This window comes from Dryobates pubescens, chromosome 22 (assembly GCF_014839835.1).
Source record: "Dryobates pubescens isolate bDryPub1 chromosome 22, bDryPub1.pri, whole genome shotgun sequence".
Lineage (NCBI taxonomy): Eukaryota > Metazoa > Chordata > Aves > Piciformes > Picidae > Dryobates > Dryobates pubescens.
The window spans coordinates 13936936-13960320 of record NC_071633.1 but is presented as its reverse complement, the minus strand read 5'-3'; the positions used below and the strand labels follow the sequence as shown (position 1 = coordinate 13960320).

The 23385-nt window shown below is 53.8% G+C and overlaps 2 protein-coding genes across 2 annotated transcripts; one reads left to right on the top strand and one right to left on the bottom strand.

Moving 5' to 3' along the window:
* Positions 1-1594: 1594 nt before the first annotated feature.
* LOC104304415 (ferritin heavy chain) lies at positions 1595-6257 on the top strand. The gene is made up of 4 exons (XM_009905153.2): positions 1595-1887; positions 3663-3809; positions 4743-4868; positions 5923-6257. Exons 1-4 carry the CDS (start codon positions 1777-1779, stop codon positions 6085-6087), a joined length of 549 nt encoding a protein of 182 aa, XP_009903455.1. The 5' UTR covers positions 1595-1776; the 3' UTR covers positions 6088-6257.
* A 1045-nt stretch (positions 6258-7302) lies between these two features.
* On the bottom strand, positions 7303-22831 carry LOC104304442 (bestrophin-1). Its single transcript, XM_054171680.1, has 10 exons — positions 22601-22831; positions 18948-19107; positions 17669-17763; positions 16278-16511; positions 14952-15106; positions 13987-14064; positions 11599-11751; positions 11023-11103; positions 9544-9695; positions 7303-8903 (listed from the first exon to the last, which is right to left on the bottom strand). Exons 2-10 carry the CDS (start codon positions 19097-19099, stop codon positions 7706-7708), a joined length of 2298 nt encoding a protein of 765 aa, XP_054027655.1. The 5' UTR covers positions 19100-19107; positions 22601-22831; the 3' UTR covers positions 7303-7705.
* Between the last annotated feature and the right edge of the window lie 554 nt (positions 22832-23385).

Here is a 23385-nt window from a genome sequence, read left to right as displayed (position 1 = left end):
GGTTTGCTTGAGGTACCTGCAGGCTGGTGGAAATACTGCAGCCTGGAAACACCAGTGTGTGAGGCTGCCCAAAGGTTACACCACTTTTTCCCCTCCACCCCTTGTTTTACATAAGTGTTTGTGTGAGAGGAGGCCAGGAGAATTCACATGTACCTGGCAGCCTGCTGAAGCAGCAGGTATGACCCACGTCACCTCAGAGATCTTAATTACATCTGATGGTTAACCGACAGAAGCAACAGAAGAGGGTGAACCAAAGACAGAGGCTGCCCCTTTCCTTCAGGCGATCAGAGCGCCTCGAAACCTGCCCTGCGCTGCCCTTTCCACCCAGACAGACAACTGTGCAGCCATGCATGGCACACCACACACTGCCTGGGAGGTTCCAAGAGTGAAGAAAGAACTGGGTAGAGGGAAATGGATTTAATCTGAGTTTACAGGCTCGGAAATTTGGAGGAGAGAAGGCTCTGGGGAGAGTTTATAGTGGCCTGCTGGTATCTGAAGGGGGGCTACAAGAGAGCTTGGGAGGGACTGTTTCCAAGGGCTTGCAGTGATAGGGTGGGAGGGAATGGATTGAAGCTTGAGGAGGGGAGATTTAGACTGGAGATGAGGAAGAAATTCTTGCCAGTGAGGGTGGGCAGACACTGGAATGGGTTGCCCAGGGAGGTCATGGCTGCCCCTTCCTTGAAAGTGTTCAAGGCCAGGCTGGATGGGGCCTTGAGCAACCTGGGCTGGTGGGAGGTGTCCCTGCCCATGGTGGGGAGATTGAAACTAGATGGTCTTCAAGGCCACTTCAAACCAGACCCTGCCGAGCCTGGTGCTAAGCCACGTCCTCTCAGCACCACATCTGTGTGTCACAAGCGCATGGAACCATAGTATGGTTTGGGTGGGCAAAGCCCTGTAAGATCAGCAAATGCAACTGTCACCCTCACACCACCCTGGCCATTAAACCATGGCCCCCAAGTGCCATATCTGGACGGTTTTTGTACACCTCCAGGGATAGTGACTCCACCACCTCCCTGGGCAGCCTGTTCCAGTGCCTGACCATTCTTGCAGCAAAGAAATTTTTCCTAATGCCCTATCTAAACCTGCCCTAGCATCCTGCTTCATTAATGAAGCAACTTGAACGTTTACTCTTAAGATTTAAAAGCTCTCTTCTGTTGTTTGTGGGACAGGCTCATCTCGGTGCCAACAGGCCGGAGGCTCTTTGCTCTCCAGGCCGCTCCCGAGTCCTGCTCCCTGCCTATGGGGCCGGGAGTCATGTGCTCGAGGGGAGAGGCACCCCTGGCCGCTGTCTTTAGCGCGGGTCGGGGTGCAGCCGCACCTGAAGGCAGCTGTTGCAGTTCGCGGGTGGGAGGCTGGGCAGGCAGAGCCCCCCCTGCTACCCTTGACCCGGCGCCATGGCGGCGCCAGCCGCCCGGAGCCACGGGGCGCGCGCAGAGGCCCCACCCCCCCGGCGCGGGAGAGGGGGGTCCGCAGCACGCGCTCGGGGGAGGTGCTGAGTCACGCTGGGGTAGCAGAAGCGCGCTGATAGGCTCCGCCTCTCGGGGGGGCGGGCCTACGTGCGGGGACGTCACCAGCCCTATAAAAGGCCCGGCGCGGCTCAGCCGTTCTCTACAGCGCTCCGGCGAAGCTGAGCCAGGCGGGTTCCTGCGTCAACAGTGTTTGGACGGAACCGGCCGCGCTCGGACCCGCCGCTGCCTTCTCCATTACCACCACTGCTACAACTGCTTAACCCCGCACCGTTCTACGCACCGACTCACCCCGCTCTAGCCAGCAGCCATGGCAGCGCCTCCATCCCAAGTGCGCCAGAACTACCACCAGGACTGCGAAGCCGCCATCAACCGCCAAATCAACTTGGAGCTCTATGCCTCCTACGTGTACCTCAGCATGGTGAGCGGCTCGGCGATGGGGCTTTGTCCCTTGTGGGGCCTGTTGTGGGAGGGTGAAGGGAGAGGAGAGGTGTGAGGCCTGCCTGGGGCCTACCCGCGACCGGCGGTGCTCAGGTAGGGGCGGGGGAGTCAGCCCAGCCTCGGGGCAGGCGGCCCACCCGGTGCGACCTCTGCCCAGGCGGGGATCCGGGCCCGGCCTGTGATTAGGCCTTGCCCGGGTGGGGAGTGTCGCACCTTGTGTGCGAGGCCTAACAGAGGAAGGGGGAACAACGGTATGCAGAGGGGGCAGGAGTGTTGGGGAAGGGTCTTGTCGAGGCGCTGGGGTCGCCCGTCTTGTGTGCTCCCCCGGCTCTGCTCTCCGCTTGTGGGCCAGGCCTGTGCTCTCCACGCCCGCTGGCCGAGCCCCTCCGACCGGGGCGGGGGGGGTTCCCGAGCCGCGGGTGGTGCCTACGGGCGCAGCCGCACTCCTCCTCCTCTTCCTCTTCTTTCTCTTCCTCCGCCTCCGGGCTGCTCCGGGCCTTCCCCCCGGGGGTGGGGCGGCCGCTTGTTTGTGTAGGTGAGGCTTTTATCGCTCTGGCGAAGTTTAGTGACACGGTAACCGCTGTCTGTCCGTTGCCCTTGGCGGGCTCCTTATCAGCACAGCTCAACAGCTCCCAAGAAGCTCTGCCCTTGGGGCTGGGCTGGATAGTAGGTGTTGCCCAACAAAGCGGTTGGCACCTTTCCCCGTTTGTCTCGGAGGCAAGCTTTTTTTCGTCCGTGGTTTTCAAGGCGAATTGGTAGGAACTGGTGGTTTCCTTGGCGCTGTGCTTGCGTATATCACTTGGCATAACTCTCCCCATTTTAGCCGCAGCTGGTCCACACGACGGCTCTGGCCCTCGTGCAGCAATTTTGGCGCTTTAGATGCGCAGGTAACTTGAAACTTTCGAGTGATGCTGCAATATGTTGGGCACTTAAACGTAGAACTTTACAGACTTGGCTGAACCTCAGCTGATTCTGTTGGTGACAGTAGCACACAAGCACCGGTGACTTGCCTGGGACCTCCAAGCTGCTGGTGAAGAGTAGAGATTTCAGAAGTTGGTGTGGTAAATAACTGGCAGTTGACACAAAGCTTCCCATTGAATCCTGCCTGGTGGCTCTGACCGCAGAACAAACAACTGTGTGATGGTTTCTAACTGCTGCTACAGTTGGGCTGGCTTTCAAAATAGACGATCTTGTATGTGCTGCTGCAAATGCATCTTAGTTCAGTTAAGCTTTTGTCTTTTAAATGTAACACTTAACTTTTCTTCCTCCCCTGAAAGTAGAAAGTCTTCCACTTGATCTAATCCTGATGAGCCTTTATTGCAGAGATAGGCTAAAGTTTTTGGTTACCTTAGCTGGCACTGGCACTCAGATACCGACTGATCTTTTAAACAAACCTCGAAGGGAGCAGGAGAGAGCTGAAAAGGGCTTTTAAATGCATTTAAAACGTGCTGGGAAGAGCATATGCTTTTGTGGGGAATCTTGTCTCTCCAGAACTGAGCCACAAATAATGTTTAGTTGTGTCCTTGGTGTTCATAGTGGGTTAAATTTTAACCCTAATCGGGGGAAAATCGACCTTGCTCCTCGGGGAAGTTTTGCCTTGCTGCCCTGCTGTCGTTAGTGCTTCCGTTAGGCTTGATTCCAGCCACCTGGAGGCAGGGCTGATGGGAGACTTATCTGGAGGCACAGCACGGCCTTGGCTTTGTGTGGCTGCTGGAGTGAAGCTTGGTTCTGAGCATACAGATTCCTCTCTTGCAGTCCTACTATTTTGACCGGGATGATGTGGCCCTGAAGAACTTTGCCAAGTACTTCCTGCACCAGTCCCACGAGGAACGGGAGCATGCTGAAAAGCTGATGAAGCTACAGAATCAGAGGGGAGGACGCATCTTCCTGCAGGACATCAAGGTGAGGAGTGAAGCTGTGGGCAGTCCTAAGTCAAGAAGACATTTGTGGTCTGTCTGTGGGTCGGGAGGGGGCAAGTTCCCCTGTGGGTTCTCTTCCAGAAGGGACAGCAGGTGGCAGATGGGCATGTCTCACTGCTGCAGTCTGTTCATGGCACTGCCACTCAGCCTAACATCTGGAGATAGGTGACCAGCACAAATTATCAAATTACTACTCAAGTAAAAGCAAGAGGATGCCTGGCCCTGGGTGGTTTGCTGTGGGGTGGGGAACTAGAACACAACTGGTTCATCTGCTTTAAACTTAACAGCAGTCTGTTGCAGAGAACTCTTGACTTACTTGCTGTGGCAATATGAACTCTTCAGTCCCCATTTGCTTACTAAGGATCATGCAAGATCTCATGGCCCTGCTTTCTTGGGGTCACTAATTAGATGATTTGGAACAGCAGAAAATAAGCCATGTCACAGGGCCAGTTAGTGCAAGACAGCTCCTCATGGGGGGAAAATAAGACTGGTGAGCACTTGAGAAGAATTCTCTTGCCTAAGTTTGAGGGCTAATAAATACCAGACTCAAAGGCAGTTCTGAGCTGGACTGGGCTTGTCTGGACCAGTGTCTTAACTGCTTAGCAGCTGAGGTTGTGCCCTTTGCCTACTTAAAGGCAAATGTTTAAGCCACTAGATTAAACAGGAGGGAGAGAGTAGGTGTTGCAGATGTCTTGCCTAAAAGTTTGGAGGAGACAATGAGAACTTAGGGAATAGGGACAAAGCTGGGCCTCTTGAGTGTCCAGCTCTGAGAGTGTACTGTGTTGGTGCCAAATTTTTGGAGGTAGCTAAATGCCTGGCCTTGGTCTCAGAAGGCTTTGAAACTGATCTAAAAGGCTTTGCTCCCTGGTGGTGTGTGGGTGCTTACAGAAAACGTTCCTGTGCTTTCCCCTTGCAGAAGCCTGACCGTGATGACTGGGAGAATGGCCTGACTGCAATGGAATGTGCCCTGCACCTGGAGAAGAATGTGAACCAGTCACTGCTAGAACTGCACAAACTGGCAACTGAAAAGAATGACCCACATGTAAGTGTGTGCTGAAGCTGAGAGTGTGGCTGTGCAGTGAGGGGGACTTGTAGGTGCCTAATGATGGGCTTGGGACCAAGTTGTGTCACCATTCCCAATGGTGAAAACAGTGAACCTGTGCAGCCTCTCCAAAGGGAAGGGGCCTGGTGTCAGCCTGTACCACAGCCATTTGGTGGGATAATTGCTCTCTGCCAGGAGGAGCAGTTGCAATCTTTGAAGGTGGCCTTGCAGAACATTGCCTGCATGGCTTTGATCAAACCCTTCTGTTGCTCTTGTGAGCAGCATTTTGGAGAGATGTTTGTTAAGCTCTGTGAAGAAGGCTTGGTTTTCTAGGGGGTGAGTTCTGACTTTAAACCAATGGGTCCCTGTAAAACCTCTCCCATCAGATTATTGGAGTCACTTCCAAATACAGAAAGCCTCAAACTTCAGAACACAGTACTTGCAAGTTTCCTCACAGACATGAATCACTTGCAAAGGTTCTTAGTCTCAGGAAGAGATGTGTGTGTCTGAACTGAGCGCTCCTGGGAGTGTCCTGCATAAGGTAGAGGGACTCCTTTAAAAGAAAGGAGGTTGTGGAGGCTCCAACTTTAGAAGTGTTCCAAGCCAGATTGAATGTGGTCTTGAGCAACTCTGGTCTAGCAGGAAGACTCCCTGCCCATGGCAAGGGGGGGGTGGAATCTTCAGGGTTCCTTCCAACTCAATCACTCTGATTCCATGACCATTATAGAGGTGTAAACCCTCACAGTCATGAATTCAAGTGCTGTGAGGGCTTCTGAACATGTTGAGAGACTCTTGCTGTTGAGGAAGAGAAGGAACTTTGAGCTGACACGTGCTCCAGACCCCTCCAGTACAGTGTGCCTAGATAAGCCTGCCTCAGCTTGGTCTTGTCCTGACATTGCTGAGGCAAAGCTAAAAACTTCCTCTTGGGTATCTTCTGCAGCTGTGACGTTTTGTTCTCTAAGGAAGGGAGTAGGTAGGACTGGTGGGCTTTCAGGTGCTGCTTCAGCAGGGTCAGCTGTACCCAGGCTTTAACAAACTCTTCTCTCCCTTGCAGTTGTGTGACTTCATCGAGACTCACTACCTGGATGAGCAGGTAAAAGCCATCAAGGAGCTGGGTGACCATGTGACCAACCTGAGGAAGATGGGGGCACCCAAGTATGGCATGGCAGAGTACCTCTTTGACAAGCACACCCTCGGGGACAGTGACAATGAGAGCTGAAGGCTTGCCAACAGCCACCCTCTGGGTTTCAGTGGGACTCCTACCTTACTGTCCAGCCATGCATGCATCTTCAGCTAACTAGATCAACAGTTGTCTTACTCTGTACCAAATACCACCCTCTCCTCTTGTTTTGTGTATTGCCCTCCATCCAATAAAGTGACTTGGTTCAAGCTGGCTGTTCCTATTTCTCTCTGAGAGGCCTGGACTTGCAGGGCTGCTGCAGACTTGGTGACAGTCACCTTGGGTGTGAATGAAGGAATATTGGAGGGATCATAGAGGGACCAGGTTTTACTTGCTTAGTGCTCCTATAAATGACTCTTCCCCTCCTCCAAATCCAGTAGGATCCACTGCAGGAATTGCTCAGTGGCTGAAGTTGTTAAAAATGCTGTTGCCATGAGCTGTTGCTGCTGTGAATGTGGAGAGGAAGAGGAAGGCTTGAGTATCTGGGCTTCTGAACCACAGGCCAGTCTGAATTTAGATGAGGCAGCTGAAAGGGGGTTGGTGCTTCACTGGGCATTGTCTGGCACATGGCACTGCTCCTGGGTGTGGAGAAAATGCTGAACCAAGGCCTGAGCTGTGGGCTTGGGCTGGACTGAAAGCCCAGTGCTGCAGGAACTGCTTTGGGTACATGTTGGAGCTGCAGTGTGTGGTGGTGACATCTGCCTAGGTCTTGTGGCTGTGTGTGGGAGGGCAGCTGTGGGGAAGCACTGGAGGGGGGTGGGAGGTAAATTTGTCACATGCCTGATGTGATCTGGGAAGCTTGCAGCTGCTCCTGAAGACAGAAGTAGGAAAGTTTCTGTGGTTTCTGTAATTCCTAATGCATGGAAACTGAAATGAGGAAACAAAACAGGGCCCTGGGCTTCAGCCTTGCTTTTATTTTCTTGGGGAGGACAGTAAGAAGTCAGCTGTGTGGTGTCTGCCACCATCCTGATGACTCTAAGCACCATCATAACTGGTGCTAGATGTGATGTGGAACCCCAAAAGGAAGCAGTGTGCTGGGCAAACATTGCCTGCAGCCACCTGCCTTACTGGATGTGTGCCCTGCTTTGCCCCACTGCTTTCCCAGTACTGGGAACCACCACCTGGACATCCAGAAGCTCTGTGGGTCTGTGCCACAAGCTATGTGTCTTGCTTCAGTCCCTGGCTCTCCTTGGAGTACCTTGTCAGTGGGGCAAGTCCTGCCTGAGACGTCTGCTGGATCTTGTGGTGCTAAAGCTCAAGCTCCAATTCTTTCTGTGGTGAGGAGGGGTCAGGCTCCTTGTTAACCATATTGCTCTTTTGGGGCTACAGCTGCACCCCAGGTTCTTCAGGCTGGTACCTGCTGAGCTGTTTGGTATCTGCAATACTTCACACTCCCAAGTCTTGTTTTGCTACCAATCTAGAGGAGTTTGTTTTGTGGTTGCAACGCTGAAGTTGTGCCTGCTACTGTCCCTGAGGCCAGCAGCAGTGTGTTGGTGCTGGCTGGAGCCTAGGCTGAGCTCCAGCTGTGCATGTTCTGGCAGCAGATGTTTGGCTGCAGTGGCCTGCTTGGGTGGGTGCCAGGGTGGCCAGGTGTGGAGACACAGTGGTATCACACAGCAGGTATCTCCATGGAACTGTGTGTGCCTCTTGGTCTCCTCTAGCTGTAGTGATCTAGCTGCTCTTCACATGTGCTTTCACTGGTCTCCATGATCACTTCCATCAGCCCCACGTAGTCACCTTCAGCTAGAGAGATGCCAGAGTCATTGGGGGATGGACTCTCTGCTCTGCTTGGCTCTTTTGTGGGGGGTGTATTAGAGCTTCCATTTCCAGTATCCCTTGTGTTCCTGGACATCTCTGCTGGAAGCTGGTCTGGAGCGCTGGCTGCGTCTTCTAAACTGAGGCTGCAAGTGTCAGGGCCCATGTTTGCCATGTGGGATCTCTCCAGCACTGGAGATGTTACAGGAGTGAAGGAGAAGCAGAGGGAGGTGCTGCCCCCAGGGGTTTTGTTACTGGGGGTGTGAAAGGCACTGGAGTGCTCTGAATTGGGGGTGGCTGATGCTGTGTTCTCCAGGGTCAGCCAGGGTGGGTGGGAAGCTTTCAAGCTCTTCAGACTCTTGAAGCTTCCCTGCTTCTCATGGTCTGGGGATTCTGCTAGGAAGGGGAATTTAGGGCTGCCTGATGCTGTGGACTGGGCTCCTGGGCTTGCTGTGGCGGCAGCTTCTCTGCCTCTACCGTTGGAGTTGCTCCTTCCTTCCACCGTCCCAGGCAGCGCGTCAGGACCTTTGCTGCGATCCGTCGGCCAAACAAAGGTCTCCTTGGCAGCAGAGCCCAGGGAGCTCTGGCTCTTGTAGACATCACTGGCTCGGGAAGGTGAGGAGCTGGCAATGACATCCCTGAGGGAAGTGGAGCAGGCAGCGATGCTGGAGAGGGCAGGAGGCTTCTTGCGGCCCTGGCGCCTGGAGGGGAAGATCATGGGGATGGAGCTGATGGGGGTCTGCGGAGCGCTGTAGAAACCAGGCCGCTCGTAGAACGGCGTCGACATGAAGGCGTCAAAGTCCCTCAGCTTTCTGTCCTCGCTGTCCCACTGCTCCTGTGAGGTGGAGTCTCCCCTGGGCTGGCTGATGCTGCAAGGGCTCCCAGGTTTGCCCATGTCTTGATAGGTGTAATGGGAGAAGGGGGACGTGGGGTCTCCTCGCCTGCGCAGCAGGTTCATCCGGGAAGAGGACCTGGAGAAGCTCGGCGACTGGACACCAAGGAGGCGACCCAGGTGTCCCAGTAATGGTGTGGAGTGGTTGGCTTCCTCATTCTCTTTGATTTGCTCCAGGGGCTGGAACTCCATCTCTTCTTTCTGCATGCTGGGGGAAGGCAAAATGGGCTGTTAGGTGGTCACAAATGGAAGGGGTTTGTGGCAGAGAGGTTGCAGCCCTGGGAATGCTGCTGCCGGTGGCCAGCTTCTCACTTCCTGTTACGAGGAGAAGCTGGGGAAGGGTCTGGAGAACAGGGCTGGTGAGGAGCAGCTGAGGGACCTGAGGTTGTTGAGCCTGGAGAAAAGGAAGCTGAGGGGAGACCTTCTGGCTCTGCACAACTCCCTGCAGCTTGGAGCCCAGTGGGGGTCAGACTATTCTCCCAAGGAACAAATGACAGGACAAGAGGAAACAGACTCCAGTTGCCTCCAGGGAGGTTTAGGTTGCATACAAGGAACAATTTCTTGCCCTTGAGGATTGTCAAGGCCTGGCCTAGGCTGCTCAGGGCAGTGGTGGAGTCCTCATCCCTGGAGAGGCTTCAAAGCCCTGGAGATGTGGTGCTGAGGGCCATGGTCTGGTGGTGCCCTGGCAGTACTGGGTTAAGGCTTGGACTCCATGACCTTAAAGGTCTCTTCCAACCACAGAATGATTCTGTGATTCTATGATTCCACTCCTCATATTTAATATCCTGCACAAGACATGATCCAAGGTGCAGATGAGGGCTGCTTTGGCAGCCTGTGGCTGTGCTCACCTGATGTCAAAAGTTGAGCCAAGGAAGGACGGCCTCTTGTACTCGGCAGTGGCTGCGGTGTAGGGTGGCTGGGGATCAGGCTCGTTCCAGTACAGATCCTTCTCCAGAATGGGTAAATCCTGATGCATCTCATCCACTGCCATAAGGGAGACCTGGAGGGCACAGCAGAAGTGTCACATGGGCTGAGTAGCATTCTGTGTGCCCAGTGTCAGTGGGTGAAGGAATGCAGGGCAGGAGGCAGCGAGGCGTGTGGCTGGGTGTGCTCTGTGGTTTCCTGTCACTTGGGGTGTTTTTCACACAGAGGTGTCATTGATTGGAAGCAAAGAGATGCTGAAGGAGACAGGAAAGTGATGTCCACACCAGGGGTGAGAGGCCTCAAGCACAAGCCCTGTGAGGAGAGGCTGAGGGAGCTGGGATTGTTTAGCCTGGAGAAGAAGAGGCTCAGGGGAGACCTTCTTGCTGTCTACAACTACCTGAAGGGTGGTTGTAGCCAGGAGGGGGTTGGTCTCTTCTCCCAGGCAACCAGTATCAGAACAAGAGGACACAGCCTCAAGCTGTGCCAGGGGAGGTTTAGGCTGGAGGTGAGGAGAAAGTTCTTCACAGAGAGAGTTGTTAGCTGTTAGAATGTGCTGCCCAGGGAGGTGGTGGAGTCCCCATCCCTGGAGGTGTTCAAGAGAGGATTGGAAGTGGCACTTGGTGCCATGGTCTAGTAGTCATGGGGTCTTGGGTAACAGGTTGGACTTGATGATCTTTGAGGTCTTTTCCAACCTTGTTGATTCTATGATTCTATGAAGGGCTGACAGTGGAGAGTTACTGCATGAGAGGAAGTAGAGGGGTGTGACAGTTTCAGGCTATGCAGTTTTAGATAGACACAGGATGGAAAAGCTGGGGAGAAGCAGGAATGATGTCATTGACAGGTAGTGAGGATGTAAGGGGAGCAGTCTGGATCCATTGTGTGTGCACCAGAGCATGGACTAAAGCTGCAGCTGGTCTCTGTCTGCAAAGATACTCCAAAAGCACAGTCTTCTCTAGTGTGGGGAGGTCTTCCTGGCACAGGGCTTGCCCTACATTCTTCCTGGAGCCTGGGACATCTTCTTGGCTACTGAGGGGTAATGCTGAGCTGGCCACCTTCACCCTTGTGTTTGCTGGGGAGCCTTATGCTCTCCTCCTGGTCTCCTAGCTATCTCCTTCTGGAGGTCTTGCTTGCTGCAGGAACATTGCACTGGATGACCTTTAAATGTCTCTTCCAGCCCAAACCATTCTGTGATTCTCTGAGCCTGGGCTCATTCTAAACACACAGCCACTGACATTTCAGGCAAGTGCAAGGGCAACAGGGACAGCTTCTCTGCCCCATTGCAGGAGGGGGAGGTGGGCAGCACAGCTCTTCCAGGGGAACTCTGTGACTGCATGGATGGGGCTTGCTGCCTCTGTGTTCCTCTGTAGAGCAGGCTCATCTGGAAGACCCTGCCTCCACTTTACCTGCAGGTTCCTGTCGATGAGCCAGTTGGTTTCAAAGTCATCATCGTCCTCCCCAAAGGGGTTGATGAGTTGCTCGGCCACCTGCATGTGAAGAGCACATAGCAAAGGTCATCCTGGTCTTACCTGCCCCTTTTCCTGCAGGGAGAAGGTCTGTGGGGCAGAACCAAGTGTGAAGTCCCCTGGATTCAGAGCAGTGCTCTTTCTCCTGAATAGGTTAAGCAATGGAGATGGGTTAAAAAAAAAAGGAGGTTTGCCAGTGGCTGGGAGACATTTGTCCACACAGCTAACTGTCCCTTGTCCTGTAGCAACTGCAGACCACCACTGCAGGCAGAGTGTAGCCCACTGCCTCTCTTTGGGCCCTAACTCATCGGGACAAAAGCTTAGGAAAGGTGGAACCAATCCCCAGGGTGAGACACTCAGAAACTGAGAAGGTCTTGGCAATACCCTCAGCCCCTCTTGGTTCCCCTTTTGTCTGCCCATAGGCCAAAGACCACAGCTGAGTCTCTGGTGAGCACACCCTGGGAGCAGCCTCGGCTGGGTCAGATTCCAGCTCCAGGCACGTGCTCTTGGGCTTACCTTTAACCAGCCAGCATAGAAGAAGAACTGCAAAAACGTGAACACAGGCACGAAGAGATCCAGCTCGTGGCCAGGGTAGGCTTTCTCTGGGTCCAGGAACTGCCTCCCAATCAGACAGGCCAGGAAGAAGCTGTAAACAGCCACGGTCACCACCTGGGAGAGATGCCAGGGGACACACCAGAGGAGCCTGAATGCTCAGCTTGCTCTTCCAGCATCTGCCTTCAGTCCCACCCCAGATAACTGCAAAGCTGTTGGCTCTGTAGCCTTTGGAGAGCCTCAGATTCAGTCAGCACAGACTTCTCCTCTGCTTTTTGGCTGGCTCTGTAGCCTTTGGGGAGCCTTGGATTCAGTCACAAAATCAGCCAGGTTGGAAAGACCTCAGAGATCATCAAGTCCAACCTATTACTTAATACCTAACACCTCATGACAATTAACCATGGCTTCAAGTGCCACATGCAATCCTTTCCTGAACACCTCCAGGGGCAGTCAGCACAGGCTTCTCCACTGCTTTTTGCAGGAAGAGGCATTTCCACTGCAGGAAGTTCTAAATATGCCCTTTACACAGTTCCCAGCATGGTGGGGGTTGGAAGGGACCTCTGGGAATCATCTAAAGCAGGGCACCCCCAGCAGCTTGCCCAGGATCACAATGTCCAGGTGGGTTTGGAACCTCTCCAGAGAAGGAGGCTCCACAACCTCCCTGGGCAGCCTCACAGGGCAGTTTTCCCTTGTGCCAGGAGCTGGTGTTTGAGCTGCTGCACACACTGTGCTTCAGTCCATGCTGTCCCTGGAATGACATCTGTGTAGGCATCTCAAAAAGACATTGGTAGAAGGCAGCCTGTGATATCCTGAATGGAAAGACCTTAAAGAGCTACCCCATGGCTGCATGGTGGGTCTGCTGCTGAAGTGAGGGCTGCTGTGAGCTCTTCATTCCTGCCCTTGCTTCTCCTGAGAGCTGCCTGTGGCCCCTTAAGGCTCAGCCCATGCTGGCAGGCTGCTTCCAAGTCAGGGAGACGAACCCTGGCAATGCTTCCAGCTTTGAACTAGCTCCTTCCTGGTCCTTTTTCTGTTGTTTCCCTATTTGCTTGCCCAGATTTCAGGCTGCAGTGAGCTTTGTGCTTTTCTCTGTAGTCATGGGAGTGGGAACTTCCCCTTTTCAGATGAAAAGCAGCTGAGATTTCCGTGTGATCTCCTGATGCAAGAGGCTTCAAAACAAACACCCAGCACCACATGACTCTGGAGCAAGCTCTGCAGTTCCTCTCAAGCAGCACAGGGCTGGTTCATGATGGCCAGGATTCAGTGCCTGGACTAATGGACTAATGAGGTGTGTGCTGCACAGGGGACAAAGATCTGCTTGGATGTTGCTTTTGCTCCCAGTGTGAGGACACTCTGCAGGGAACAGAGTCTCCCAATGTGTTCCCCATTAACCTTCAGGGCTGTGTGAAGGAAGCAGCTCCCCTTTCATGGTGGAGGCCATTAATGTTATCTGAGCAGCTGGATTGTGTGAGAGGAAGGAGCGAGGTGGTGCCAAAGTGTCTGCCTGGGGCTGCAGAGCTATGGAACTGCTGGAGAGGGTTCAGTAGAGGCTCTGAAGATGCAGAGGGGCCTGGAGCATCTCTGTAAGGACAAAAGGCTGACAGCCCTGGGGCTGCTGAGCCTGGAGAAGAGCAGCCCCAGAGGGGATCTGCTCAGTATCTAAGGGGTGGGGAGGCAAGAGGCTGGGGCCAGACTCTTGTCAGTGGTGCCCAGGGAGAGGGCAAGGGGCAGAGGGCACAAGCTGGAAGCTAGGAGGTTCCATCTGAAGATGAGGAGAAATCTGTTTGGTGTGAGGGTGTTGGAGCCCTGGAGCAGGCTGCCCAGAGAGATTGTGGAGTCTCCTTCTCTAGAGAGCTTCCAAACCTGCTTTGCCATTGCTCTCCTGGGCAAGCTGCTGTTGGTGCCCTGCTTTAGCAGGGAGGTTGGACTGGATGATCTCCAGAGGTCCCTTCCAACCCCACCATGCTGGGATTCTGTGAAACAGCCCACTACATGCACACAGCTCTCACACAGCACAGCTCCATCAGAGCTTACCTACTAGAGCAGCTTTGCTGAGGATGAAGATGTGCCCCCTGCAAGATGCTGCAGGGAGTGGATCTGTGTGTTTCCCATGTGCTTGTGTGGCACATGCTGTGGTTTGTAAGCCCTGGACAGGAGGTGTTTCTCAGAGGTGGCTGCGTCTGGGGTAGGGAGATAAGGCTGAGGGTGTGGTGCTGAGGTGTCCGTGGGCATGAGGGGTCTGAGTGTATCTCAGCATGTTCCATGAGTGGGTCAGGTGTGGGTGTAAGGGGGGGTGCCCCTTGCAGCATGGTCAGGCAGGCAGCAGAGCAATAGGTGTGAGAGATTCCTCCTCACCTGAGTGTAGACCAGGGGGATGCTGATCCAGTCGTAGCCATAGAGCCGCCCGCACTGGCTGCGCAAGGTGTTGAGCTCCTGCAGCAGGGCAAAGGAACATCCTGTCCACAGGGCTCTGCAGCTCCTTGCTGGGGACACTGAGCCCCTCTAGCCCCATTGCCCTGCATTTCTCCAGCCAGTTCCCTCCTGCTCACACCTTCTCTGAAAGGTGGGGCTCAGCCAGGCCTCCTAGCCCCTTGATGCCCAGCCTCACCCCAGCAGACCACCAGCAGGGTCTCATCTTGCACTGGAGGAACTCCTTGCTGCTTGGGTTGCCTTCTTCTGAGCCCAAGATCCCTTTCTAGCTCACTTCTAGCACAGTTTATTTCCTCACAAAGTGAGCAGCCAGGGGATTAGGCAAAAGATGTCTCAGGAGCATCCATTTGTCTCTCCTGCCCGTGCAGTGAGTCTAGCTAAACAGCCCCGAGGGAAACCTCTCTTTCTTCGGGCAGATGACTCTCAACTCCAGGCAGCAGAAACAACGTGGCTTTCTCTGCACATGAATAGCAGGAAGGATGAGCTGCTCTGGACCCTTTTTTCTCTGCAGCTGGGCAGGAAGAGTTGCCAGGTCCTGCCTGTGGAGCATGGCCTACTTCCCAGCACTATCCAAGAGTTTTCAATAGTGAAATTTTCTACAGGAACCTTGGGTGCTGGGAATGTTCTTGACCTCTCCTGATCTCTTTCAGGGAAATCTTTCCATCTGCATGCTAGAGACTTCCACTGGCCACTGTTGTGGGCTGCTCTGGAGTGTGTGAAGGCTGCAGGAAGGCTGCTGACAGACCTGCTTGCGTAGATGTCTCCCACTGCCACACCTGAATGTGAGCCCCATGGTCCTGCCTCACCATTCCTGTTCCTTGCCTGACTCTGGACACCCCTGCAGTTCCACTTAGAGGGCTGGATGAGGATCTGAAACATCTGCCACTCACATTCAGGATGCCTTGGAGCAGCACGCTGTCCCGGATCCTCCCGTCGTTCCTTGCCTTCACAGCCAGGTTGGAGAACCACACACAGGGGATCCAAAACTTGTTGTGGGGGGAATTCAAGCTCTCAAACTTCTTGTGCTCTTCTGGTGTCATGAGACCTGGGTGCAAAAGAGTAACTTGGTGAGGGATGGCCACAGAGGGCAGAAAGGAATTTGATGTGGTCTGAAATGAAAACCTCTAAATCTCAGGTGGTCACCTTAACTCTCCTGAAGATGCCAGGAAAGCCTCAGGCCCTCAGCCTGTGGGAGAAGAAGGCTTGCTAAAAGCATTGAGATACAGAGTGTGAGAGGCAGGCTTTATCTCATTTCACTCTGGATGTCTGCAGCACACCTGACCAGATCACAGTCAGCAGGGAGATAAAGCACTGCTGAGGGTGCAGTTGCCTGCTGTACACAGACATTCGTGGGGACTGGGATCACCTGCATCCTGGAAGTGCCTCTTTGTCCCTCTGGATTGCAATGGGAACCCAGCTGAGCAGGGCAGGTGCAAACATCTCTCTTTGGGCAGACTGGAAAATGTTGCACCTTGAGGAGCATCTCCAGAGGGGATTCAGAGAACTCAGCAGTTAGGGTCAGAGGTTTGAGGCTCCATTTCTCACATCTCCAGTGGAAAACTGTTGCCCTGAGGGAGGACAAACATCCTCCTTGGCAAGGAGCTGGTTGTGCTCTCCTCTAGAGCTGTGCACAGGGTCATTCAGGGGAAGTTTAGGTTGGATATTAGGAGGAATTTCTTTACTGCAAGAGTGGTCAGCAACACCATCCCACCTCCAACCTAGAGGCCACATGGCCCTTTCCAAGGCTTTTTGCCCCAAAACAACAGGTAGGCTGAAGGGGCTGGGGTTACTCAGCCTGGAGAAAGGAAGACTCTGGGGGCACCTTAGAGCAGTCTTCCAATACCTGAAGGGATCCTGCAGGAAGGCTGGAGAGGGACTTTTCATGAGGGTGTCCAGTGACAGGACAAGGGGAAATGCTTTGAAGCTGAGGGAGAGTGAGTTTAGCCTGGATCTTACTGACTGGATCTTGTCAGTACAAGGGTGGTGAGACTCTGGAACAGGCTGCCCAGGGAGGTTGTGGATGCTTCCTCCCTGGGGGTGTTCAAGGTCAGGTGGTTTGGATGAGGCCTTGAGCAGCCAAGTCCAGACGAGAGGCACAGCCAGGAGGTTGGAGCGGACGATCTCTGAGGTCCCTTCCCACCCAAGCCGTTCTCTGTGAACACCAGCAGGCTGCACGGCGTCAGAGGTGTGCAGGAGGCAGCGGGGGCGGCACTGACCTGCCCTGACGACGTGCTCCATGCTGGGGAAGCGTTTGTAGACGGCGGTGCTGACGGAGCGCAGGATCAGGACGCTGCAGAGGTTGCTGTAGCGCATCAGCGTGCGGCGCAGCAGCCGCCCGTACTCGTCCTCCCCATCCACGTTGCAGGACACCAGGTTCATGATGCGGTCGGGCCAGGGGATGCTCTCGTACTGAGCCCACCAGCGGGACACCACCAGAGCCACGTAGAAACCTAGAGGTGAGCCGAGGGAGTTAAGCGAGGCGGGAAGGAGTGGGGGATGGAAGCGCTGGCGTGGGGGTGGGGGCTGGAGGTGGGGGCTGGAGCTGCTCGCAGGTGCTTGCAGATGTGCCTGGGGCACGATTCAGATCTCCTTGCTACAAAGTCATAGAATCACAGAATTGTTAGGATTGGAAGGGACCTCAAGGGTCAGCCAGTTCTAACCCCCCTGCCATGGCCAGGGACACCTCACACCACAGCAGCTTGCTCACAGCCACCTCCAGCCTGGCTGCAAACACCTCCAGGGATGAGGCTTCCACCACCTCCCTGGGCAACCTGTGCCAGTATCTCACCACCCTCATGGGGAACAACTTCTTCCTCACATCCAATCTCAATCTCCCCATTTCTAGTTTTGCTCCATCCCCCCCAGTCCTATCACTACCTGATACACTCAAAAGTCCCTCCCCAGCTTTCTTGTAGCCCCCTTCAGATACTGGAGGGCCATAATAAGGTCTCCTCAGAGCCTTCTCTTCTCCAGACTGATCAGCCCCAACTTTCTCAGCCTATCCTCACAGGAGAGGAGCTCCAGCCCTCTGCCCATCCTTGTGGCCCTTCTCTGGACGTGGTCCAGCAAGTCAGACCCAGGTCAAACGGCCACAGCTTGTAGTGACAAGGCTGGGAGGGAATGCATTGAAGCTTGAGGAGGGCAGATTGAGCCTGGAGATTAGAAAGAAATTTTTGACAGTGAAGGTGGTGAGACACTGGAACAGGTTGCCCAGGGAGGTTGTGGATGTCCCCTCCCTGGAGGTGTTCAAGGTCAGGTTGGATGAGGCCTTGAGCAACCTGGACTAGCAGGGGTGTCCCTGCCCATGGCAGGGGGGGTTGGAACTAGGTGGTCTTTAAGGTCTCTTCCAGCCCAACCCATTCTATGAAGCTATGAACAGGACTGAATTTCATTGGTGCTACTTTGTGCCTCCCCTCCTGGCAGAGCCCAGAAGGTGCCAGTACATCTTGTGCTGGGGGGTACCTCAGAGCTGTGGTGTGGAAGGATGTCATTCTGCTCTGTCTTACAAAGGCAGAGGGAGGGATCTGCCTGCAGAGCTCTATCCAAGCAGGCAGAAGAAATGCTGTCCCTTGTCCCTCCCTGTGTGCTCCCAGTCATTGCTCCTTACCCAGCACAAAGGACACGGGGATTAGCTCAGCATAGCTGTTGCAGTAGAGTGCCAGCTTCTCAAACATCAGCCTCTGGCTCTCACTCAGGATCAGCCTACAAGGGAGAAACAGAACCAGCAGCCTCAAGAGCCTGTGCTCTGCTGGGGCTGCTGGGAAGGAGCCTGGCAAGGGAAGACAAGGCTGGGCAGTCACGATGCTGCCACACCGTGAGTCTGGGGATATCTGAGTGAACAGTCCCCAGGAGCCTGGGACATCAGCCCCCCTCCCCAAAATACCCTGCTGACCAGGGTCACTGCAGTGTGATAAATGATGCAGTCAGATGTCAGGGACCACCTCTGTTTTTCTCACTCAGGACAGTGCTATGTGGTACCAAATCACAGAATCTCTGAATGCCAGCATGGTGGAGGTTGGTAGGGACCTATGGAGATCATCCATTCCAAGCCCCCTGCTAAAGCAGGGCACCCACAGCAGCTTGCCCAGCAGCACAATGGCCAGGGAGGATTGGAAGCTCTCCAGAGAAGGAGACTCCACTACCTCTCTGAGCAGCCTACTCCAGGCCTCCAGCACCCTCACACCAAACAAGTTTCTTCTCATCTTCAGCTAGAAATTCCTGGGTTCTAGTTTGTGCCCTCTGCCCCTTGTCCTGTCACTGGGCACAGCTGATAAGAATCTGTCCCCATCCTCTTGCCCCCCACAGATCTTGCTGAGCATTGAGAAGATCCCCTCCCAGGCTGCTCTTATCTACACTAAACAGCCCCAGGTCTCTTAGCCTTTCCTCATCACAGAGATGCCTCAGGCTCCTAGAACCAGCCAGGGGAGTTCCCTGTCTCTCCTCACACAAAACCACATTAACCACAGAGTACAGTTGCCTTATCATGCATCTGTGGTCCCAGAGCTGATGTCTGCTCTCAAAAATGGTACACAAGACATTGGCTGTTGTGTAAGAAGAGAAACTCCCCAGTGTGAGACATCTCCTGTACTAGCCCAGCCTCGGTCTCCACTGCTCTACTCATTGTTCTTCTGTAGGTAACCATCAAATGCAACTCTTCATCCCAGGGAAGAGAAACTGTGTTCCTTCCCAAGACAGCAAAAGGAGGTTTGTCAGCTGCTAAGTCATATTGGAGCAGTGAGGAAGGGCCTTTCCTCTTCTCCTGTGAGTGGTTGCCCAGCTCCTTTTCACCATCATCACTGCCCCAATCCTGTGCTGCCCAGCTGTCCTGCTCCAGGCCGGGCTGAGAGCGAGGGGCTGTGTTTGTGCTGGGGTCCAAGGGTGCCTACCTGTAGACAAGACTGATGGTGAAGTAGAGAGAGATGAAAATAAGGAACTCAGAGTAGAGAAGTTTGTAGATGCTTCCCTTCCATTGGAGCAGGAGCTGTGAGAAGGTGCCCAGGCGGGCGTCAGCCACGCGGTTGGTGTAGGTCACAGTCATCACAGCTCCTAGTGGAGACACAAAATGAGCACAAGATGTCAGGGGTTGGAAGGGACCTCCAAAGTCCATCATCAAGTCCAACCCCCCTGCCAGAGCAGGAGCATAGAACCCAGCACAGGCCACACAGGAACACATCACATGGGGCTTGGAAGGCTCCAGAGAAGGAGACTCCACAACCTCTCTGAGGAGCCTGTTCCAGTGCTCTGTGACCCTCACAGTGAAGAAGTTCCTCCTCATGTTGAGGTGGAACCTCCTGTGCTGTAGTGTATATCCATTGCCCTTTGTCCTATCACAGGGTGCAGCTGAGCAGAGTCTGTCCCCTCCCTCCTGACCCCCAGCCCTTAGATATTTATAGACACATATTAAATCCCCTCTCGGTCTTCTCTCCAGACTAAACAGCCCCAGGGCTCTCAGCCTTTCCTCAAAGGGTAGTGCTCCAGTCCCTTCATCATCCTCACAGCCCTCCATTGGACTTTTTCCAGCAGATCCCTGTCCCTCCTGAACTGGGGAGCCCAAAACTGGAGGCAATATTGCAGATGTGGCCTCACTAGGGCAGAGCAGAGGGGCAGGAGAACCTCCCTCGATCTGCTGGCCACACTCCTCTTAATGCACCCCAGGATCCCATTGGCCCTCTTGGCCACCAGGGCACATTGCTGCCCCATGGAGAATTTATCCACCAGCACTCCCAGGTCCTTCTCCACAGGGCTGCTCTCTAGCAGATCACCTCCTAACCTGTGCTGGTGCAGTTTATTCTTCCTTCCCAGCTGCAGGACTCTGCACTTATCCTTGTTGAACCTCATTAAGTTCCTCTTTGCCCAGCTCTCAGTCTGTCCAGGTCTTGCTGAATGGCCACAGAGCAAACTTGCACAGAGGGAGGAGACAGGAGCACCACAAGTCTCCCAGCAAGCAAGATGGGAGGAGGAAAGGAAGGTAGGGAGGGAGGGAGAGGTGAGCTCAAAGAACAGGTAAGAGGAAGTCAGTGGCACAAAGAACCAGGAGGGAATTTATGGTAGACAATTAATTTGCTGAGCTTGCCATCTTCTTCCTGTCTTTGAGCTGGTTACAATGACAGAGGACACACTTTCTGGTGTCTACTGTTTGATTGTCAGCATTCAAGCAGGGCTGGCTGCTCAGAGTGGACAGGGCCATTTTCTCCCCCAAACCAGCTGTTTAAGGTGAATTCTCAGGGTCACAAACTCCAAAGTTCCTTACTGTCTGTGTGGTTTATTCCTTTTCCTCTTGTAGCATTTGTTTCAGATGTGTTGTTTCAGTAAATCTGCCTGTGGGGAAGTGTCTTCCTGGAATACTGCTGGCCAAAAGATCCCAAAGGAAAGTAAAAACCCCCAGAAAGGAGAGACTTCTTGGTACTGATTCAGATGAAGGAGAGACCTTCTGGCTCTCTTCAGCTCCCTGAAAGGAGGCTGGAACCAGGGCTGGTCTCCTCTGCCGAGGAACAAGTGACAGGACAGGAGGAAATGGCTTCAAGTTGTCCCAGGGGAGGTTTAGGTTGGATATTTAAAGAAACTTCTTCACTTAAAGAGTTCTCAGAGACTGAAACAGGCTGCCCAGGGAGGTGGTTGAATCCCCATCCCCAGAGGTGTTGAAAAGCTGCAGAGCTGTGGTGCTGAGGGATGTGGTTCAGTGGTGACCTGGCAGCGTTGGGTTAATGGTTGGACTCCATGATCTTAAAGGCTTTCCCAACCAAAATGATTCTATCCTGTAAGGTACCCCTGGGGATCTGATAGTTTTGTAGCTTGTCTTTAACTTTGGGCTGAGGGCCACATCTGGCCTGTGCTGGTCCCAGGCAGAACAGCCCTGCCTGTCAGAGAGCTGAGGGATGGAGTCTGGCCAGGCTCACACAGCACAAATTCCAGCAGCTCCAGCTCCCCTCTCCTTCAACCACACATTGCACAATAAATCAGCCTGGATGAAAAAAAGGCATTCAGGCTCCCAGCCATGCAGCATCCCCACTGCCCTTCTTCTGGCCTGACCCTGGGTAAATGATTCTTCAGCATCAATTAGCAATCACACTCACATTGATATTAACCTGCCTTTGCACACAGAACCCCCGACCAGCTTAATCCAAGGCAGGCAATGATCCTTTGGTTCACAAATAATTATCCAGTGTAAAAATTCTTGGTATTTCTAAAGCAAAACATGCTCCTGCTGTCTGACAGAGGCAATGATGTTACTAGTTAGGGGGCCTCAGGCTCTTCCCTGAATGGTGCAGACAAAGAAGCCCTTCAAGGGACATTCAGATCCTTCTGCAGCTGAAGGCAGGTAAGGTTGTGTCCATGTTCCTCATTTAAGCACCTCAGTGAAATATCTGCTTTGCTGTTTCTCTGATATCTGATTTCTTGATACAACTCAGGTTATCTCAAGACTATAAGCAGATATATCTGATTTCTTGATATAACTCAGGTTCCAGTGAGCTGGTGCTGTGAAGAAAGCCAGCAAGGTCTGCTTGGGTGGCTACTTCAGCCAAAGAGCCTCTTTTCCCTGGTGATGACCTTTGGTGCTGCTCCTCCTTTGGGTTTCCTTGTCTCCCTGATAGGTTACATCAGAGGAGCAGAGCTTGGCACCTGTGCCACCAAGAGCTTCTCAGCTGCACAGTGCACCTTGCCCTAGAGCCTTGTGCCCATCCAGGCCATTCCCATGATTATTTCTGGCCAGCGTAGAGGAGGACTTAGAAAACTGGGGGGTTGACTGCCCTGGAGACTTCCCACCCATGGGCTACAGAGATCAGACACCTACACAAACACCCATCAGTGGTGCTGGGGGCTGCTCACAGAAAGCTGGCCCTTCTCTGTGCCCTTTGGGTCGTGCAAGTGCCCAGGGAGACTCTTTGTTGCGTAATTCAAATAGAGATTCACTTTTTACCAAACATGGAAAACTTCAGCTCTTGTCCATGTAAATAATGGATGTCACCCACCTCGAAGCAGTTCTGCTTCACCACAGGATATGGGGCTTCTCCCACTGCTTTTCCCTCCAGCCTGGAATGGTTAAGGTATTTCTCTGCCCTCCTACCAGCCTGTGAGGGACTGCCCTGGGATGTCACTTGGCAGCTGGCACACTCAAACTGCCATTTGGGCTTGAGGTAAGTGGTGGCAGGTGACTCACCATAGCACCAGCACCGGCACAGCAGAGCTGGTATGAGGAGGAAAAGCCATCCCCTGTGTGGTGCCCTCAACCCTGCTGCCCACGGACCTGCCGCATGCTGCTGCCTGCATCCACCTGCCTGATCCATCAGGACTACCCACAGCACCTGAAGGTCAAGTGACACTAATCAGATTGGGGGAAACCACAGCAACCAAGATCCTGCACCAGCAAGTCTGCACCAGGTGCATCACCCACCGCGTGAGACGGCAAACGGACAGGAGCAGCTCTGGCCAAGACGGAGAGCAAGCAGGTGGAGCGGACAGATGGAGCGAGAGGAGGTGATGGACAGGCAGGAAGATAGATCTTTGAAGGAGTCTCCTCTTGGAAGGACTAGATACTTACAGTGATGGAGTCCTGAGCTGTGCTGGAGGCTGTGGAGGTTTGCTCCCACACGTGTCCTCGCTGGGTGCTTTGTGGCCCACGCCACGTCCCGCCTCCTCGTGCCCCCTTGGCTCATGGGGGGGATTGGACCTGACAGACACGGTGTGCTAAGGAGCCTGAAACCCACTTGGGAGCTGCAGCCGGTCACTTGATGCCATAATCCTTCCCCATTACAAAAGAGACTCTGTTGTCTTTTGCCCTGTTCCCTTCTAATCTTCTGAGTAAGCCCTGCGTGTTTATAGAGGCGGCCGGAGGAGGGGGAGCCAGGGCTGGCTCCTTCGCCGCTGCTGCTGCAAACTCCTGGCACAGCCATGGTGGCTGCCAGAAGGGAGGCATTTTTCCTCTAATTCTTTCCTGTTTGGTCCCTTTCTCTGTGTCACAACCTTACAGGAGCCCCAGGAGATTAAGTAGGGCTGGAATTTAACACAAAGGCTCTAAAATGTGCCACCCCTGGGGCTGTGCAGCCCTCACCCTCCTGAGGAAGCTCCGTAGGTCGGTGAAACCTGGCCCGTGCTCTGCATGGCTCTCAGAGCATCCTATTATCCTAGCCTGGGTTGGGTTGGAAAGGACCTTAGAGGTCATCTAGTTCCAATACCCCTGCCCTGGGCAGGGATAGAATAGAATAGAATAGAATAGAGTTAACCAGGTTGGAAAAGGCCTTTGGGATCATCGAGTCCAACCTATCACCCAACGCTATCTAACCAACTAAACCATGGCACCAAGCACCCCATCCAGTCTCCTCCTAA

What these genes read in the sequence shown, in the direction of transcription:
- LOC104304415 (XM_009905153.2), top strand. Translation starts at nt 1,777, where the DNA reads ATGGCAGCGCCTCCATCCCAAGTGCGCCAGAACTACCACCAGGACTGC. An exon ending in TCTTCCTGCAGGACATCAAG is followed by an intron (nt 3,810 to 4,742) that starts GTGAGGAGTGAA and finishes TTCCCCTTGCAG; the next exon opens with AAGCCTGACCGTGATGACTG. An exon ending in CTGAAAAGAATGACCCACAT is followed by an intron (nt 4,869 to 5,922) that starts GTAAGTGTGTGC and finishes TCTCCCTTGCAG; the next exon opens with TTGTGTGACTTCATCGAGAC.
- LOC104304442 (XM_054171680.1), bottom strand. Translation starts at nt 19,099, where the DNA reads ATGACTGTGACCTACACCAACCGCGTGGCTGACGCCCGCCTGGGCACC. An exon ending in CCCCGTGTCCTTTGTGCTGG is followed by an intron (nt 16,512 to 17,668) that starts GTAAGGAGCAAT and finishes GCTCACCTCTAG; the next exon opens with GTTTCTACGTGGCTCTGGTG. An exon ending in TCATCGACAGGAACCTGCAG is followed by an intron (nt 9,696 to 11,022) that starts GTAAAGTGGAGG and finishes TGTGCCCTCCAG; the next exon opens with GTCTCCCTTATGGCAGTGGA.